The sequence below is a fragment of the Xenopus laevis genome, chromosome 6S (assembly GCF_017654675.1).
Source record: "Xenopus laevis strain J_2021 chromosome 6S, Xenopus_laevis_v10.1, whole genome shotgun sequence".
In the NCBI taxonomy this organism is placed as follows: domain Eukaryota; kingdom Metazoa; phylum Chordata; class Amphibia; order Anura; family Pipidae; genus Xenopus; species Xenopus laevis.
Window position 1 is genome coordinate 133,407,592 of NC_054382.1, and position 18,919 is coordinate 133,426,510.

Below are 18,919 nucleotides of genomic sequence, written 5' to 3' on the forward strand. Positions count from 1 at the left end.
GGCCGTCTGCCGGGAAATGAAGTTTTCTATAGAAGGGCTGCGGATCCTTATGAAAAATTTAGGGTGTTCGATCACCCATATACAGTTAGGTCCATAAATATTTGGACAGACAACTTTTTTTCTAATTTTGGTTCTGTACATTACCACAATGCATTTTAAATTAAACAGTTGAACTGCAGACTTTCAGCTTTAATTCAGTGGGTTGCATAAAAATGTGAGGAACTAAAGCCTTTTTTTAACACAATCACTTCACTTTATGGGCTCAAAAGCAATTGGACCATTGAGTCAAAGGCTATTTCATGGGCAGGTGGGGGCAATTCCTTTATGTCATTATCAGTGAAGCAGATAAAAGCCCTGGAGTTGATTTGAGGGGGGGGGGGTGTATGTGGAAAAGACAACATGAGGACAAAGGAGCTCTCCATGCAGGTGAAACAAGTCATTCTTAAGCTGCAAAAACCCATCCGAGAAATTGCTACAACATTAGGAGAGGCAAAATCTACAGTTTGGTACATCGTGAGAAAGAAAGAAATCACTGGTGAACTCAGCAAGACAAAAAGACCTGGACGTCCACGGAAGACAACAGTGGTGGATGATCTCAGAATCATTTCCATGGTGAAGAGAAACCCCTTCACAACAACAAGTGAAGAACAGTCTCCAGGAGGTAGAGTCTCCATATCCAAGTCTACCATAAAGAGAAGACTGTATGAAAGTAAATACAGAGGGGGCACTGCAAGGTACAAGCCACTCATAAGCATCAACAATACAAAGGCTACATTGGACTTTGCTAAAAAAACATCTAAAAAAGCCGCACAGTTCTGGAAAAACATTCTTTGGACAGATGAAACCAAGATGAAGCTCTAGCAGAATGATGGCAAGTAAAAAGTCTGGAGAAGGTGTGGAAGAGCTGATGATCCAAAGCATAGCAAAGTTGTGTATAAAACATTTGGGGGGCAGTGTGATGGCTTGGGCGTGCATGGCTGCCAGTGGCACTGGGACACTAGTGTTTATCCATCATGTGACACAGAAGCACAAGAATGAATTGTGAGCTCTTCAGAGACACTGTCTGCTCAAATCCAGCTAAATGCACTCACATTGATTGGGAGGCGTCTCATAATGAGCCAAAACATAGAGCCAAAGCAACCCAGGAGTTTATTAAAGCAAAGAAGTGGAATATTCACCTGATGTGAAGCCAATTGAGCTGCATTTCACTTGTTGAAGACTAAACGTGGGACAGAAAGGCCACAAACAAACAGCAAGTGAAAGAAGCGGCTGCAGTAAAGGCCTGGCAGAGCATTAAACAGGAGCAAACCCAGAATCTGGTGATGTCCATGAGTTCAAGACTTCAGCCTGTCATTGCCAGCAAAGGCTTTTCAACCAACTATTAGACATGAACATTTCATTTTCACTTTTTTAATTTGTCCAATTACTTTTGAGCCCCTGAAATGAAGGGATTGTGGTAAAAAAAGGCTTTAGTTCGTCACATTTTTATACAATCTTTTTGTTCAACCAACTGAATTAAAGCTGAAAGTCTGCAGTTCAACTGCATCCGAGTTGTTTTATTTAACATTCATTGTGGTCATGTACAGAACCGAAATTAGAAAAAAGTTGTCTCTGTCCAAAGATTTACAGACCTAACTGTATATACAGAGATATAGAGAACAGAACTACTCAAGGTGTCTTGGAATTGTACTATACACTAAGGGGCCCATTCATTAAGTTCGAGTGAAGGAATACTTTGAATTTCGAAGTTTTTTTTGGCTACTTCGACCTTTGAATCGAAGGATTCGAACTAAAAATCGTTCGACTATTCGACCATTCGATAGTCGAAGTACTGTCTCTTTAAGAAAAAACTTCGACCCCCTAGTTTGCCACCTAAAAGCTACCGAAGTCAATGTTAGCCTATGGGGAAGGTCCCCATAGGCTTGGCTATCTTTTTTTGGTCGAAGGAATATCCTTCGATCGTTGGATTAAAATCCTTCGATTTGAATGATTTAATAGTTCGATCGAACGATTATTCCTTCGATCGAACTATTTGCGCAAAATAGTATTATTCGAAGTCGAAGGATTTTCATTCCCCAGTCGAATATCGAGGGTTAACTAACCCTCGATATTCGACCCTTAATACATCTGCCCCTAAGTGGCAGATTTATTAAGGGTCGAATAGTAAATTAGAATTTTCAAGTTTCAAAATTCACACATTCAAATTGTAATCCCCCCTATTCGAATGTAAATTAGAATGTGAGATTTATCACAACTCAACCATGGAAACAGTCCTAATCCTTATTAGTTCATGTACAAGTCAGTATCAGAGTTGCGCTGAGCCATTTGGAGAGGTTAGTAGCCTTCCTGTTTTTTTTTACCGGGAGCAGAATTCGATTTGTACGAATCGAATATAAATCAAATTTTTAGGTCGGAACCATTCGATTGAATATTAGACATTACATTTCTTTTCTTAAATAACCTCCCGGTTGAATTTAAAAAAGAAAATGACATGAATTCGGAACTCCACCTTTGATAAATGGGCCTCCAAAAGTAACATGCTCAGCTCCAGTAACAGATGAACTCACAGTGAATGCCGTTTGTTCCCTGGCCTATTAGTATGTTTCCCTAGGCAGGCCGATCTATAGAGCAATTGAGTTGGCAGACAGCAGACTGAAGAAAGACGACGGCTTGAGAAATGTAGATATTTTAATAGCATAATAAATATGTATCTATTACAGGGTGAATGCAATGCAAGCGGTGAGCACATTTGCTCCATAATTCACAGCCTCTAGCTCTTTTCTCATAAGTGGGTTAAAGAGTCTTTGTTGCTGAACTAATGAGGCATTGTTTATAGATTGCTGGGGTGCAGGGAGAGCCTCATTCCTGATCACAGATACACGTAAGGAGATACAATGAATCTGTATGCTGACGGATACTTCCACTGCTCGGGGAGGAGGCTCAGAAATCTGCTCATGAACTGGAAATTAAATTCAACGACGGCTGATATTGGCCTTCTATTGGCTGTTGAGCGACCTTCGTTCATTGAAAGGCACCAACTACTGTTGACCTATACATAAACCAGGCCGGTTCCAGCAGAGAGATTGGGTCATACCAACTGAAACCTTGATACAACGGAACTTCCCCTCAACAACCAGCAGTTGTTACAGCCCGACCAATAGAATCTCAACGGCCATACACAATGAAGTTTTCAAACGGTTTCATCCACAGCAGGTCTTTTCCATTGTGGGAAACTATAACGTGGCCTCTGCATATCTCTTCCAGAATATCTAGGACTGCAAATCACCCCCTAGATAGCCTCTAAATTAGGCTTATGTCAAAAATATGTTTCAATGTTTTTTATTGGGGTTTTTCAAGAAAATTATTACAGCCATTGGAAAGAGAAAGAAAAAATAGGCATGTTGTAAATAAGTAATATGTTTACATTAAAGGTTGTACATATATGCAGCGGACCAACATCAGCATCGCAGCACAATAAACAAATTACCAATATTCCACTAACTGTAAAACAGTGTTATCAAAGTGGAGCAGAGTCTCCCTGGCAACCTCCGGAAGACGCATCCACATCTTTATATTAATATGTATCATAAGATGTGTGACACTTAACAATAAACTTGTGGAATACTATATTTTTATTACTTAATGATACATTTTTATTAAATAAACTATTTTACCCCATGGTCATCAGGTGGCTTATGTCAAAAATAAAGAGGAAACTGGTACCATAAACGTAAGGAGATACAATGAATCTGTATGCTGACGGATACTTCCCCTGCTCGGGGAGGAGGCTCAGAAATCTGCTCATGAACTGGAAATTAAATTCAACGACGGCTGATATTGGCCTTCTATTGGCTGTTGAGCGACCTTCGTTCATTGAAAGGCACCGACTACTGTTGACCTATACAAAAACCAGGCCTGTTCCAGCAGAAACTGGTACCATAAACGCAGCCTAACTGATCCTACAGCTGCCACTCAACACTCCTCTTCCCCACCATGGACCAACAATTTGGAAAGCACTTGCCTAGACTATCCTATGGGGTGCAGTATCCAAATACCAGGATAAATGCTAGTGCAGGTGATACTTATAGTGAATTATGGAAATGACCAAGGGGAAGACTGTATATGTGGACACCTTTTGTTGTATTGTTGATTAGGTGTATGTAGAAATATTATTTTTCCATATTTTCTTTTGCTCTTCTCTTGCATTGCATATTGTAAGTTCACAGGGGATTTAATAAAGCATTGTTTATATAGTTTAACATATGGTGTCTTGAAATTCCCAATACCAGTTGAAATGAATTTTTAGTGCACGTAGATATGAGCAGGTTAAATTGTGAGATTGTATAAAATGAAGACAAAAAAAGGAACACCAAGAGCCCCAATAGTGAAATATGTTTTTACAAGGAGTAATGGTAGAGTAAACAAGTTAATACTCACAAACCAGGGTTACCGATAGGCAACCACTGTATAGGCAGGTGGGGAGATTATCCTGACCCCACTCAGGAATAAGACGTCGCTCTCTGTAGAAGAAGAAAACGGGGATGATACCCCTCCACTCGAGGTGGACTCGATATAGTAGTAAGACAAAACAGAGGCGCCAAAAGGATAAAATTAGCTAAAAACACTTAAAAACCCAATGGGTAATTCAGAGGAGGTAGTAGTGGACTTACCTCCTCCAAGCAGACACCAATGAAAGTGGTAATTTTCAGTAATAGTTTATTCACAAAACAGTATTGTAACGCGTTTCGCAGGCATTTCCTGCTTCATCAGGCAATATGGAACGGGAGCAAAAACAACAGTGTCTTTGTATAAACACGTCAGGCGCCTCTGTCAAATTGTGAGATGTTCTTGTTATAATTCTATGTATTCCATATTAGTGATTACAGTGTGTTTGTAAGGTCTCGATGTAGAACCTATTAAGCCGTTTGAGGAGCAATTACTGACCTTGATGTCACTCTGCCTAACGTAAGACCTGGGTTACTAAAGGAGACACAGGGTTCACGTAACTGTTGGAGGTTACTGATTTTGGCCTCACTCTGAATTAATCAGACATCACAACATGTCATCTCCAAGATATAATCTGTATGTCCCAAGTCCAAGCAGGTAGAAAGTAGACGTTGCTTCACATCTTGCCCAGTGCAGAGAGAGACAGTTGATGATGTGGAGACACCTAAAGACGAGAGAGAAATGTCTCTCAGGTCACCGCTCAGTGTCCTTTGCCCGCAAGTCGATAATGAACGATGGCTGGAGTTATCTAATGAGGCAATTCTCGTCGTAGAGCTGTGATTTCCTATGACAACATCTGTAGATCAAGTGGGCAACCGGCACAACTGAGTTGCGCCTGGGGGATAAAGTTCCCTCTGTTCCGATGACAAGCGGAGTTACTGAGGCGCCAACAGAAAAATACACAAACAATTGTTTTGACCTTTATATGTGCTATAGAGTTGTACTTTAGCTAGTCACATTGCACAGCTTCTTATATATATGTGGGTTTTTACAAGGCAACTGCAGGGGGAAAGTGCCAAATTAAATTCTATTTCAGTTATGGGTTTTTACACGGCTTTATTATGAGGCCTCTCGGAATGGAAGATCTGACAGACACAATTTGCAAAGTAATCTATTCTTTATAAATACACATGGAATAAATAGTTAAATAGCGCCCTGTCCAACGCCCAGGGATCACTGACATGAGACAGCAAAGCATGGAACCAACCCGGGCACATGAGTTTGACATTTATCAAAGCTTCTGAAATAAAAACCATTAAAGAAAAGGAATCTCTCTGTTTACAAAGATTTTATTGGAAGCAACAGCAGCACAGTGAGGATTAGCCATCAGCTGAGCCATTATGGAAGGCAGTGATTTACTGCTCCTGGGACTTTAATGTCACATGAAGGTGCCATCCCTGTCCAACTTTATGGCAGTGCAATCACCACAATAGTCTTAATTCCCCGGATGCTGACAGGGACCATTATGGACATGAAAAATTGGCTACAAACCAGAGCACATGGTTCCCTAAACATGGTACACAAAGCAATGCTTGACATTCCCTCTAGTACAGAGTAAACACTAGGCTTCTGTTAATAGCCTGGATACAAACCTTAAAACGTACGGGTTTTTAGAATTTTTGAACTATAGTCCATCTTTGATGTTCACCATCTACCATATTCTACCTAACTGGCAGATTTTACCAAGGGAAGGGGAGCAGCCAGGTGGCACATGGTTTTTAGAAAGGTAGAGTTAGCAGATCCTGCAGACTGTGATTATGGGAGCCCACCACATCCTTTGATCTAGAACAACTGCAAGGTGGAAAACTAATCACCCAGAATTCTCTGCAGGAAATTCTCAAATCCAACAGGCATGAAGGACCATGCAGAAAATGAAACTCAGATTCCGTATCAGATGAAGAACCAAGGTGGAGGAGGTTGGGGTATCTGGATTTGCAGCAAACAATTGTAAAGCTGCAAGGAAGAGGTTCTACACCACAGCATTCAAAGCAAAATACTCATGAATAAAAGACGTCAATGCAAATCCCCAAATTATTTACATTTCTTGAAACACACTTTAAAATTGCCCATCCAACTACCAATTCACTCAAAACTGGAGTCAGAAATTCCTGAAAATGAGACAGGAGACAAGCACTGTTCTGGCAACCCACACCCAATTCCGGGGAAGTACAGGTCCTTCACAAATGCTACATTTATTCAGCGAATAAGATTTTACAGACTTTGAACGTGCAACGGTATAGTATTTCTGATTCCATACCTCGATCAGTTTTAAGGCTTCCTCCTTTTGATGGATTTGATCGAGATCCTCTTCGCTGATCTCTGTCAAATCTTGGGTTTGCTTCTGGCTCTGCCACGCTTCGTCTCCACCATTAAAAATCTTTTCATCATCTGCAAGGTCTGAGAAAGGAGCCTGGGGGCTCTAAGGAAACCAAAATAAAATATTTATTAGGTTCAGAGATAACCATTTATTAGAACATTTCACACCACAAAATACTGCCACATTTGCATGGCCAACAGATACACGTTACGTAAAGACCTGATGGACCAACTAGATGGATCTTCTATTGTCTAATAGTACTCCCAGCATGCAGTATTGTCATTATTTTAGTGAGCATGTCCTCCTCAAAGGGATACTATCCCTGACATTCTTCCATTATCATTCCAAAAAGTACATACAAATGTATCCTCAGCATTCATATCTTAATCACTTGGCCAAATAATCCTGTTTGTGCAATGGCCCAGGCAGGGCTTCCTGCTGCCCTGTAACCCAATCTTATAGTATCTTTGCTACAATAGAATGAATTTGTAAGGAACCTTCAGACAAAAACAATATGGAAGTGCTGTAAATGAACAAGGTTGAATTATTTCACATTATTTCCAGACAGAAAAACAATATTTCATGTTTTCACAAAGAAGCAAGCTATTACACATCCAGTTGGAGTCTTCTTTAGAGCAAAATAACTTTAAGAAAAGTCAAAATGCAGAAATTACAAAAAAAGATGACATTTTAGGCTGGGCTAACCAACTTGACAGTTACTGCCTAGACAAACCTGTCCATGACACCGACTCATTCAGACTTTGGTGCATCTTCTATTTCCATCATTTTGCCTTAAAGGGACTTCAGTCATATTAAGTGTTCCCCCAGCAAGTGACCAATTTATATTCAATAGTACAAATTACTGTAGAAACATAACTTTGCTTCCTGAACTCTAAAGCAAGTGAATGGTATGTTACATTGCAGCAACTGCCTTAGTCCGGTCTCCTTTCTGAATCCAAAGAATGAAAAACTGAACTCCAGTAGCTGAGAATGATGTAGAACGTTGGCATGAAGGAGAATGATGGAGAACGTTAAAATGAAGGATAATGATGTAGAACGTTGGCATGAAAGAGAATGATGTAGAACGTTGGCATGAAGGAGAATGATGTAGAACGTTGGCATGAAAGAGAATGATATGGAATGTTGCCATAAAGGAGAATGATATAGAACATTGGCATGAAGGAGAATGATATATAATGTTGGCATGAAAGAGAATGATATGGAATGTTGCCATAAAGGAGAATGATATAGAACATTGACATGAAGGACAATGATATAGAAGGTTGGCATGAAGGATAATGATGTAGGACATTGACAGCAATGCGGACAATATAAAAATGATCATGAAGGAGAATGATGAATGATGTAAGACATTTGCACCAATGACAACAATATAGAACACTGGCATGAAGGAAAATGTTATAGAACATTGGCATGAGGGTGAATGATGTAGTAAAGAAACACAATGGCACACAAGGCAAGCCCTTGCATTTTTACTGCAGAAGTACAATGTTTTGGGGCTGCTCCCGTTTGTCAAGCAAAGTAGATCAAGGTGTAAAGGTACATTCAAAGGGGAACCAATTAACCTGATAGGACTCAATTACATATAATCCAATGGGAAAAAAATAGTGCAATCAGAAATTAATATAATACAAAGTTAATATAATACAAAGTTCATAATTCCATAGCTCCAGACATATATCTCAATAAATCCGGATTAATTAAATATTGAGGAATCCATTTACAGTCTGTTCAGAGTTAAAGTCCGTATTAGTAGGATATGATGTAGAACATTGGCATCAGTGAGGACAATATAGAAACTGGCATGAAGGAAAATGCTATAGAACGTTGGCATGAAGGAGAATAATGGGCATCATTGAGGACACTATAAAAACTGGAATGAAGGAGAATGATGAATGATGTAGGACATTTGCATCATTGACAACAATATAGAACGCTGGCATGAAGGAAAATACTACAGAACATTGGCATGAGGGAGAATGATGTAGGACATGGGCATGAAGGAGAATGATGTAGGACATGGGCATCAATGAGGACAATATAAAAACTGGCATGAAGGAAAAAGCTACAGAACATTGGCATGAGGGAGAATGATGTAGGACATGGGCATGATGGAGAATGATGTAGGACATGGGCATGAAGGAGAATGATGTAGGACATGGGCATGAAGGAGAATGATGTAGGACATGGGCATGAAGGAGAATGATGTAGGACATGGGCATGAAGGAGAATGATGTAGGACATGGGCATGAAGGAGAATGATGTAGGACATGGGCATCAATGAGGACAATATGAAAACTGGCATGAAGGAAAAAGCTACAGAACATTGGCATGAGGGAGAATGATGTAGTACATGGGCATGAGGGAGAATGATGTAGTACATTGACATCAATGAGGACAATATAGAAACTGGCATGAAGGAAAATTCTATAGAACATTGGCATGAGGGAGAATGATGTAGGACATGGGCATGAAGGAGAATCATGTAGTACATTGACATCAATGAGGACAATATAGAAACTGGCATTAAGGAAAAAGCTAAAGAATGTTGGCATGAAGGAGAATGATGTAGGACATTTGAATAAATCAGAATGGAGTAGGACATGGCAAGTTAGCAATACCTATAAAAAGTAAGCCTAAGGCTTGAATAAAACAACCTTAAAGCTAAAGTCACAAATAACGATTGAGACAAAACGTAGGTACAGTAGTTTGGAGAAAAGCAAGAATCCCAACAATTTTCTCCCTTTCTACGGTTATTTAAAAACGTGGAGGCCCTGTACAAAGCAGGTCACCATCAACCTAAGCACATCTGCCATGATCTTCTTTTATCTGACTAGTTAGTATTACTTATCAAAAAACTGATTGGCCTCAGCTTGGGCCAAAGCAAACTCCATTAAAGTCCCTGAAGCGCTTTGGAATACATAATGCCAAGATGCCCAATGGCAGATGCTATAGAGAACTCATACTGACACTCGCTCCGGATTCAACAAACAAGCTGTGCTCTTTTGTTTTGTTTTAAAGGTCAACGCTGACCTTTAACAAACACACTGTATATTCGGAGCAAGACAGTGATATATGAGTCTGCTTTGCACAATGAATTTTAGGGAATTATTTATCCGTTTTTACAGTAAAGTGCCTCTTGCGTTGGCACTGGAGTGTTTCCTGCAAGTGCAACTGTACAAACCTCTCCTCTCTTTCTGCCCTTCTTCTCCAGCTCAACTCACCTTGGGGGCTGACAGATTTACAGCCCTGTCTACATGAGCAGAGGCCCAAAGCAATCACACAGAGAATGGGAGATCTGGGACAACTCCATCGTTTAGGAAAGTGAAATTGCGTTTTATTGTGCAATATGTCAGGAAGTGTCTAATATGAACAATGCCGTTAAAATAGGCATTTTATGGTTTAACGGAGAGAGGTGCCATTATAATTGTGTTCTTCAGGCATTCTTTCCTTACTTCCCAATGATGAACCTGAAGAACACCGATTTCTAGGAGAGGCTGATTAGTAAATGAATGTGTCTCCTGCTACTGACGTCACTACTTAACACTAGACTTTAGATTTCATTATTACTATAATGTTCTTTGTATTGGATGGGATTAAAGCACTAAGGTCTTGTGCAGAAGAAGCAATGTTCCCTTCTACTGTGCCCACTGCGTTACCAGCTATCCCCCTATAGTCCTGGCGCCACCTGCACTGCACCCTGGGCTTAGGGCTGCCATCAACCTGCTTCTCTACTAGACATGCCACTTTTTCCTTGGTCTCTGGTCAGGGTTTCATAGTTTGGACAAAACTCTTCTGCTTGGACTCCCAGGCTGTTCAATCTCCGATGCCATCATCCTGCCAACTTACTTTCCCTTTATGTCACTTTTTGGTTTTATGAGGCAAACCCTCCAAGGTTTACTGGGATATAACCCTTTGCTCATGAGCTTAATCGACATGGGATGTGCTGATGCATATTTCGTCTACTAAAGACATTAAAACCACTTTCTAACTTTTTGTCTCACCTCCTGGTTCTGGTGCTTAAACTCTCTGTATAATTAGCTTCTCAACTCAAAGGCCAACGAAGGGACTTGTTTATACATCTCTCATTATCTAAAAGCTTGGTGTTCCAATGGTTGGAAGACACAATGTCCTTTATAGGTGAGGTTGCAGTAACTATGTAGGCCTCACTTGATAGTAACAGTTTTACTACTAAAGTGCCGATGAACAGAGGCTGCAGCTATGAATATCATTATTATTATTATACTGGCAAGAACACAGTATTTAAGTGCACTCCGAACTCTTTATTTGACAAACAAGTGGCCCTTTTGGCAATGTCTACTGTGAGAGGCCACTCACAAGCAAAGCATTTCAAGGTTTAAGATGAATGGACGCAGTGTAAGAGCAGTAAAGAGGTGGGCTACGTGTGTTAGGGAACAATGTCAGCCCTGAACACTGTCCTAAGAATAAGGTGAAAGGAGGAGGTACAATGAACGTGATGATGCTTATTTATTTTGAAGGATGATTCATAGGTAAAACTGGGCGGCAGAAGCAAAGATCCGATTGTACGAATCAATGTACGATCAGACTTTTCCATCAAAGTCTTACCATTCCGACCAAATAAAGTAGTTAAAGAGCAGATCAGCCGATGTTCTGCCCCTGACAGCAATCGTACGATAGACAAAGCTAGTGACAGTCTCCCTCTGAAAATCATACGATCAGCAATACACGCAGAGATATTATCCGCAGCCGACAGAAATTTTCTAACCTGTCCGATCGACCAAACGACCGATCTCCGCCGAACGAAAAATGTCGGGACTCTCCACACACGTTCCAAAAATCGTACGAATCTTCGATCCGTACAATGAGATCTTTGCATCTATGGCCAGCTTAACTCAGAGAGTTCAACTAGAATTCTAGGTTTATCAAGAGGAATTAGTAGTATTCTGTGTATCATATTGCAAGAATTCTAAGTTGACATTCATCTCTTTTTACTTTGGCTTAGGAAATCAGGAAAATCATAGGGAACCACTCATTCAATTTCTGCTTACAGTACAGATTGTATGCAGAATCCCCCCCCCCCACACACACCACTGCCAGGTAACATGAATGGGTCCAGCAAACAGTCGTCAGGTCTGCTCAATGGAGAAACAGCAGGCACCAAAACTCTCCACCCCCCATTGGCTGGGCTTCACACTTGCTTAGACCAACACATTTCATCTGACTCATGGTTTCTGGGTTTCCCACAATGCACTTACATTATATCCAGGGGACTGGCCCTCGTGAGTAGGGGTCTCCCTACAGACTTCCAACTTTCCACCAGTGCCAATCCATATCTTAGAGCAGGGGTCCCTTGTGAGCCACATTTAAATGTAAAAAGACTCGGAGAGCAACACAAGCATGAAACAATCCATGGTTGTGATTGGCTGTTGGGTAGCCAGCATTTGGACTGGCAGCCTGCAGGAGACTCTGTTTGACAGTGCACCTGGTTTTTATGCAGCCAAAACTTGCCTCCAACCCTGGAATTCAAAAATAAGCACCTGCTTTCCGGCCACTAGGAGCAACATCCAAGGGGTTGGTGAGCAACATGTTACTCATGAGCTACTGGTTGGGGATCACTGGTTTAGAGACACAAGTAGCTGGCATCTGAACTGAAAACATGAGCTTATTCACCAAGAATGACATATCTGGGGCCCAGAAATCATGCGCTGCGTAATGGCCGCCCCGATATGAACGCTGCCAGAATCTCCTCAATAACTCTTCTATGTTGTCAGAACGCATTTCCATGTATGAGAGTTCTTGCTTCTCCGTGCTTCTATTTTTGTGCTCTGGCACAAATTGCTCTGCTGGAAATGTAGAACTAAATGTCATCTTTTATTTGCCTTCATCATTTTGATAAGAGGCACTTGGAAAGGAAAGCAACTTGTATTTCTTGTGTACTTAACAAAATGGAATGAAGAAAAAGTTTGGGAGCTATGACATTTGTGCACTGAGGATACAAAATGTATCAGAGTGAGATGCACCGTTGACAGTTGAGCAGTGAAACCTCACACAACTAACTGGAAGAAATACACAGAAATGGCTCTCAGTCGGTAAAAAGCTAATGGCATGGGAAGGGATCAAGCCCTGTAAAGGCAGCCATAGAAGTAATAATTATAATCTTTCCTTAGAAGTTCTTAATTTTCAATACTGCTATCCAGAAGTCTCGGGACCTGGGGTCTCCGGATAATAGATCTTTCCATAATTTGGATCTTCATATCTCAAGTCTACTAGAAAATCATATAAACATTAAATAAACCAAACAGGCTGGTTTTGCATCCAAAAAAGATTAATTATATCTTGGTTGGAATCAAGTACAAGCGACTGTTTTATGATCACAGAGAAAAAGGAAACCATTTTTAAAAACTAGAATTATTTGATCCTAATGCAGTCTATGGGAGACAGTCTTTCAGTAAGTCAGAGCTTTATGGATAATGGGTTCCTGGATCCTATACCTTTACAGACATTTAGAGCTGAATTGTCAGATGTACAGGTAGACACAAGAGAATACTATCTGTATTTGATGATTCAGCAGCAAATAGTGGCTGATGATGGAGATTGATGAGATGATATCCGAGTCTTTGGCCAATATTCGGTCGGCTCGTCTTCCGAGTATCTTTGTACAATAATATCTCTGTGTCTATGGCCACCTTAAGACCAGAGCCTGGGTCAGGGCACATTTATCACAAGAAATACTTCTACGCAAGGAGGTGCCAGCCCCACTATATGGGATTTTCCTTGATGTTATATGGTGGCTTGTCAATGTTATGACCATAACTATGTAACTTTTGTAAACCGATGCACTTACATAGACACTAATTACCAGTGAAACAGGGGACTTGATCAATCCCCTCTCTTTGGTTCTGGCCGCATTCACTCTTCTGTATATTCTGCAGTGGCCAAAGCAGGTGGGAAAAGTAACGCCCAACCCTTTAACAGCACCACCCTGACTTATGCCTGGTTATTCCTCTAGGTATGTTGTATTGAGTTCAAGCCTCTTTTTGCAATCGAAGAGACCAACCTAACACTCGCTGATGTGTTCTACGAAGTCTCTAGATAGAAATATCTGCAAAAGAACTAATCAACAATTAAAGGTCTAACGAGCCCATGTGCACTGGATGAAGCATTGCGCAGATCTATGCCATTGGACTCTGGACAGGTGGAATGGGTTCTACAAAGTGATGTAAGATGCTTCAGTTGAACAGATAAGCCTTGGTTAGGTAGGTGCCAGGAGAGCTGCTACTTATCTGAATGTGTAAGTCTGACTGAATTGTACAGGGAAAATGATCTGGGACATATTCCACTGTTTAGGTTTCTGGTTCCAGTGAAAGCAAGTCTTAACAATATGGGCAAAGAAGGCTTTTACTTCAGCACATAATGTCCCCATGAACAAAGCCTACGAGTAAGTGCCCCAACAGGCACAAAACGCATCAGGCCATGTCCTAATAAATTCATCTACTTTTTTACTTGCTGCCTGATCACTTTTTGGAGGAACTCACACTCTTTGTTGTGTCCCCATGCACAAAGCCTGACTCGTACAGAATGGGTTTGCCAAGATGGAAAGAGCCGAATTCCTGCACAGAACCCTGACCTCAACCCAACTGAACCCCTGTGGGATGAATTGAAATCCCAACTTTGAGCCTGATCCCCAACATCAGTGCCCAATCTCACTAATTCTTGAGTCTGAATGGAAAGAACTCCCAGCAACAATGTTCCAACCTCTTGTGGGAACCTTCCCAGAAGAGATGGGGCAGTTATAGCAGCAAAGGAAGGGGCAACATAACTGAACCCCTGTGGGATGAATTGGAACGCCCAGGAGCTTGATCCCCAACATCAGTGCCCAACCTCACTAATGCTCTTGTGTCTGAATGGAAGCAACTCCCAGCAACAATGTACCAACATCTAGTGGGAACCTTCCCAGAAGAGTCGGGGCTGTTGTAGCAGCAAAGGAAGGGGCAACTTCATAATCCCTTGATCTAGGAATAAGGGGCAGTGGTCCCAATATTTAATGCCATATAGTGTAGCTATTAATGTCCTACAGTTTGAAGAAAAGAAACTACCACCTTGGTCAGTTAAACAAAGACACAGTAATATCCATTTAAACATGGCTACTTTGCATTCTCGTACATCGAGTTCTCAACTAAACCATTACAGTTCACAGATGAATCATGATGGTATTTCAGCTAAATGAACTTATTTTATTGTGTGCACTGCAGGCAGGGAATAGCTGCATGAACTGTCTGGGGATGAGATCATAGCCAGACTAAACGCCCCAATCTCTTGATAGAGAAATACAGACCAAAGATCTATTTGTCCTCAAATGTGACTAGAACATCTTGGCTGCTGTATGTACTTTCTATGCAGGCTTCAGGGGATTTGAGGCTGGGCTGAAAGAAGGCTTAATGGATTCATTTTTGATTCATAGTCTGCTTCAGAATTTCATCATTACCAGTCAAACATTTAAGTTCCCCTTTACAAAGCCAGACACTCTTTTCTGTTGCTGCAGGACTGAATTAATATATTTCAGCGATAGAGAGAGAATGTGCAAACCTGTAAATGAGAGCGAAAATGAGTTGAATGAATGGAACGTGGAAAACCATTGTCTGGGGGGTCGGTAATTTCCAAGACCAACATCAAGATGTGATTGGGTCCCGTCCGGCCTTTCCTGTAACATTAAAGGGCATGAAAAGCCTTTTTAATATTCACACACATACAATGCACTGAATGGTGAAACTTGTTCCGAATGAAGAGGGAGAATTTCCTTAAAACACATAAAAGTGATGGGGCTCATTTATAAGCCCCTTATGTACCGTATGCAGCGATGTAGCAATGGTCTGAGAATTTCTGTAGCCAATATGACAGTTAATATATGAGGACCAAGTCTCAGCGGGTTACCCACAAAAAAAGAGGGTGATCTGCGGCGTGGTTGTATAGATGTGGGTCGGCGGGTTGTGAGTTTTATCAATGGCGAGTTTGATTCCTTTACACGTGTTTTAAAAGTTTTGTCCCTGACCACACCTACTTCTAATGATGTCACTTCCAGTTAAAGACAGCACTTCCTGTTTCTTGATGGTCAGCGGGTTGCAGATCAGACACTTGCAATTCGGGTCGGGTAGTGGGTAAAAATGGTTGCAGGTCGCAGGTCAGGTACCGGGTTACAAATTTGGTTCCATGTTACCAATCTTGCCAATCACACATTATTGTTGAACATCAATGAATTGCCCTTGTTTCTCTTTTCAGGACAATGTTGTACTGTACATGCAATGATATTACATGAGGATTCTCTGCTAACGGGGCTTCACTGAAAGGAAAGCCAATCAGAGAGCACTGGAAGGTTACACAGCCATTACAGATGAGGGAGACTCTATATTTACTGGATATCAAGGCTGTGACATGTGGAACATTCAAGTCTATAACATTTTAAATGTGGGTAGTGGGAAAGCGGTTCAGCAGAAACAGCACAGGTATTCCCCTGTACTAAGCACAATTCAGCAGGAACAGTCCCTAAGTTTGCTCATAGTCTGTACAGAGAGATCCCATAAAACTATGGCAGCATAGGTATTCCCTGTACTAAGCACAATTCAGCAGGAACAGTCCCTAAGTTTGCTCATAGTCTGTACAGAGAGATCCCATAAAACTATGGCAGCATAGGTATTCCCCTGTACTAAGCACAATTCAGCAGGAACAGTCCCCTAAATTTGCTCATAGTCTGTACAGAGATCCTATAAAACTATGGCAGCATAGCTATTCCCTGTACTAAGCACAATTCAGCAGGAACAGCCCCTAAGTTGACTCATAGTCTGTACAGAGAGATCCCATAAAACTATGGCAGCATAGGTATTCCCTGTACTAAGCACAATTCAGCAGGAACAGCCCCTAAGTTTGCTCATAGTCTGTACAGAGATATCCCATAAAACTATGGCAGCATAGGTATTCCCTGTACAAAGAACTATTCAGCAGGAACAGCCAATTACATATAAGTTAGTAGAGAAACTTCACACTATGCAGATAGAAGGCATTCAATTGCTCAGTTCACACAATATCTGACAATATTCACTGCAAAAGTAGAGAACATGTCCCACAAGGAGACTGGAGTTGAAGGGCACAGGGGTAACAGAGGGGATTTTATGAAGATGAATGCCTAAGGGTAAAGTTAATGTGGCCGCACACAAGTGAAATTTCTCAATTTCCCAGTTGCATTTTCAGGTTATAATGACTCCTTGGCAATTCCCTGCGACACTAAACAGGGAGAAATGTGACAGTTGGAGGCGTTTGGCTGTCGAGACCTCCCTAGAGAAAAGCTTTGGAGACAATAAGGCAGCAAATCGCTGCGCGTGACATGATATTAAGCCTTTCAGACAAGAGAATGGGCTGGAGAGATTTGATACATTAGTAAAGAGAAAAGACTGTCCCATTATATAAGTCAATAGGAATCCCTCGGCTTTCCCCTCACATTACCCGCAGTCCTTATACATACACATCAAGGTCAGGAGCCCAATATAAAGAGCTTGTTGTAATGAGATTATCCCCCCTGTCCTCTCGCTGGATCTCCAGTCAGTTCCTTTTGTCCAGATGTGACGGCGACACACACGTGAAATGATTCAATATTATAAACTGACCCATTTTTGTCACAAGGTGACACAGCGAATAATATACCCCATCCGTTCTCTCACAACAATGGCTTTATCATGGCTGGGGGCCACAATCTGACTCACAACATCTGAGTAGAACATGCACGCAGCCCTCCTAATTCTTCTTTGTGAGCAATGATCATTCTGCAAATTACCATCATATACTGTCAACTGGCGTATGAAACCCCCGTGTAACACATATGGGGTGAGCACAGGTCACGTGGCTGTGAACATGAGGGAACCCAGGGCTAGGGTTAGCATGCATGCTTTAATATTAAAGGGGAACTCCAGCTTAATTGTAAGTAATTTGCCAATATACACTCTATAAATTATAATTGCTATTGAAAGCAATGTCTGTCTGGTATGTTTACACTCTCTGCACTGATGGTTCTAACCCCAGAAACAATGTAGCAGAAGCCAGTTGATTAACAGACCAGACGATTGCTTCGGTGATTGAAGAGTCAAGCAAGGAGTTCAAGGATGGAAGTCAAGGATGGAATTTTAAGATGGACGGCAAGGATGGAAGTGAAGGATGAAGGAAGGAAGTCAAGGATGGAAGCCAAGGATGAAAGTGAAGGATGAAGGAAGGAAGTCAAGGATGAAAGTCAAGGATGAAAGTCAAGGATGAAAGTCAAGGATGAATGTCAAGGATGAATGTCAAGGATGAATGTCAAGGATGAATCTCAAGGATGGAGGTCAAGGATGGAAGTCAAGGATGAAAGTAAATTTGTCAATATCCACTCATTAGTTATTTATAAATGTAGTTGCCATTGAAAGCAATGTCTGTCTGGTATGTTTACACTCTCTGCACTGATGGATCTAACCCCAGAAACAATGTAGCAGAAGCCAGTTAATTAACAGACCAGACTATTGCTTCGCTGATTGAAGAGTCAAGGAAATCAAGGATGGAAATCAAAGATGGAGGTCAAGGGTGGAGGTCAAGGGTGGCGGTCAAGGGTGGAAGTTAAGGATGGAAGCCAAGGATGGTAGTCAAGAATGGAAGTCAAAGATGGACGGCAAGGATGAAAGTGAAGGATGAAGGAAGGAAGTCAAGGATGAATGTCAAGTATGGAGGTCAAGGATGGAAGTCCAGGATGAAAGTCCAGGATGAAAGTCCAGGATGAAAGTCCAGGATGAAAGTCCAGGATGAAAGTCAATTTGTCAATATCCACTCATTAGTTTTTTATAAATATAATTGCCATTGAAAGCAATGTCTGTCTGGTATGTTTACACTCTCTGCACGGATGGATCTAATCCCCGAAACAATGTAGCAGAAGCCAGTTAATTAACAGACCAGACTATTGCTTCGCTGATTGAAGAGTCAAGGAAATCAAGGATGGACATCAAGGATGGAAGTCAAGGATGGAGGTTAGCTGAGAAAGTAAGAAGAATTAAAGTCTGACCAAGCAGTGCAGAACGGGACATA

General features: G+C 41.2%; 1 protein-coding gene across 4 annotated transcripts in view; it reads right to left on the reverse strand.

Annotated features, from left to right (window-relative positions):
• The window catches only part of tsnare1.S (t-SNARE domain containing 1 S homeolog), a 173,145-nt gene that overhangs the window by 20,671 nt on the left and 133,555 nt on the right, over positions 1–18,919 (reverse strand). For all 4 annotated transcript variants that reach the window (XM_041568039.1, XM_041568037.1, XM_041568038.1 and 1 more), the window contains one exon: positions 6,764–6,925. In XM_041568039.1, coding sequence (XP_041423973.1) covers positions 6,764–6,925 — 162 coding nt within the window. The remainder of the gene's footprint in view (positions 1–6,763; positions 6,926–18,919) is intronic.